Raw genomic sequence first — 1,299 nt, 5'->3', positions numbered from 1 at the left:
GCCCAGCTAATTTTTTGTATTTTTAGTAGAGACGGGGTTTCACCGTGTTAGTCAGGATGCTCTCGATCTCCTGACCTCATGATCCACCCACCTCGGCCTCCCAAAGTGCTGGGATTATAGGCGTGAGCCACCACGCCCAGCCAGTTATTACAGTTTTAAGACGGTAATAACTAACCAGTACAGCCAAAAGCCTAATACAAAGTGATTTCTGTCCATTAAAATCCTGGACATGCAGAAACTGTAGTTGGTTTAAGTCTACCTTTTGCACTCCTCAGGTAATAGAACTCCTGGGGCAAGTCACAGCCCTGTCTTACCCCTCTTAAGAGCTTACCTGGGTTTGCCTCAAGTCCAGAAGAGGCTTTGCAGGCAGGACTGCTGCTCCCTGCATTTGACTGCTCAAGAGAAGATGAGGTTGAATTGTATGAAATTGTCCCAGCCACAGGAGGTGGACTGATAACTGCCCAGGCAAAAGGAGAAGAAGATGTTAGATGACTGACTCCTTTCTTAGGCAACAAGAAACCAAGTGCAATGGGACTACCCCATTCCTGCCCAATGCCACAAAATAAGTCATCTTTAAAACATAAGCCAAAGGCATCAAAATAACAAAGACAGTAGGGATTAAAACTCATTAAGCAGAATGAGGATATCTGAGTCCATATTGATGAAATAATAAATGAATAAATAAATAAATAAGTGGAGATGAGGAAAGCTCAAGAATACCAACAAAGAAATAAGGAAGGAATGGTGGAAGTTAGTAAAAAAAAAAAAAAAAATCACTATTTGGCAGCCACCATATGATAACTGATTTGAGGAAGATCATGTGTGTAGGCCAAACCTGGTGAGTATAATTTTGATGAAGACAAGATATTTATACAGTCTCAAAATATCTCCCCACAAAAGTATTTCTTTTTATTAAAAAGGAAAGGTAGTAATACTGCAGTGGAGAAAGCCAGTGACCACCACCAGAACCATGTGATCAAACTTAATACCAACACTGATGGGACAAGCCAACATCATATGCCTCCTGATGCAATGGAAAATTTGCAATAAACCACATTATTGAGACAAGAGGCGAAAACAGAAGACAGCATAGAGCTTAGATAACAATACTACATCAACGTTAAATTTGCTGACAGAAAACTATAGTTTTTACGTTAGAGAATATATGAGAGACATCAAAATTACTAAAGGTGCATGATGTTTGTAACTTTCAATTAATTTAGGAGAAAAAATATATATATTACATATTTGTATATTATATATTTTTAAAAACATATTGTATATAGCTTTTCATATAAA

The 1,299-nt window shown here is 37.9% G+C and overlaps 1 protein-coding gene across 1 annotated transcript in view; it reads right to left on the bottom strand.

Annotated features, from left to right (window-relative positions):
• KAT2B (K(lysine) acetyltransferase 2B) overlaps positions 1–1,299 on the bottom strand; it is a 126,740-nt gene that overhangs the window by 38,701 nt on the left and 86,740 nt on the right. Inside the window, exon 10 of the mRNA XM_011933775.1 lies at positions 332–457. Coding sequence (XP_011789165.1) covers positions 332–457 — 126 coding nt within the window. The remainder of the gene's footprint in view (positions 1–331; positions 458–1,299) is intronic.

The sequence above is a fragment of the Colobus angolensis genome, unplaced genomic scaffold (assembly GCF_000951035.1).
Source record: "Colobus angolensis palliatus isolate OR3802 unplaced genomic scaffold, Cang.pa_1.0 Scaffold129, whole genome shotgun sequence".
NCBI classification, from domain to species: Eukaryota; Metazoa; Chordata; class Mammalia; order Primates; family Cercopithecidae; genus Colobus; species Colobus angolensis.
The sequence above is the reverse complement of the archived record's forward strand: the minus strand, read 5'-3'. Positions and strand labels throughout refer to the sequence as shown.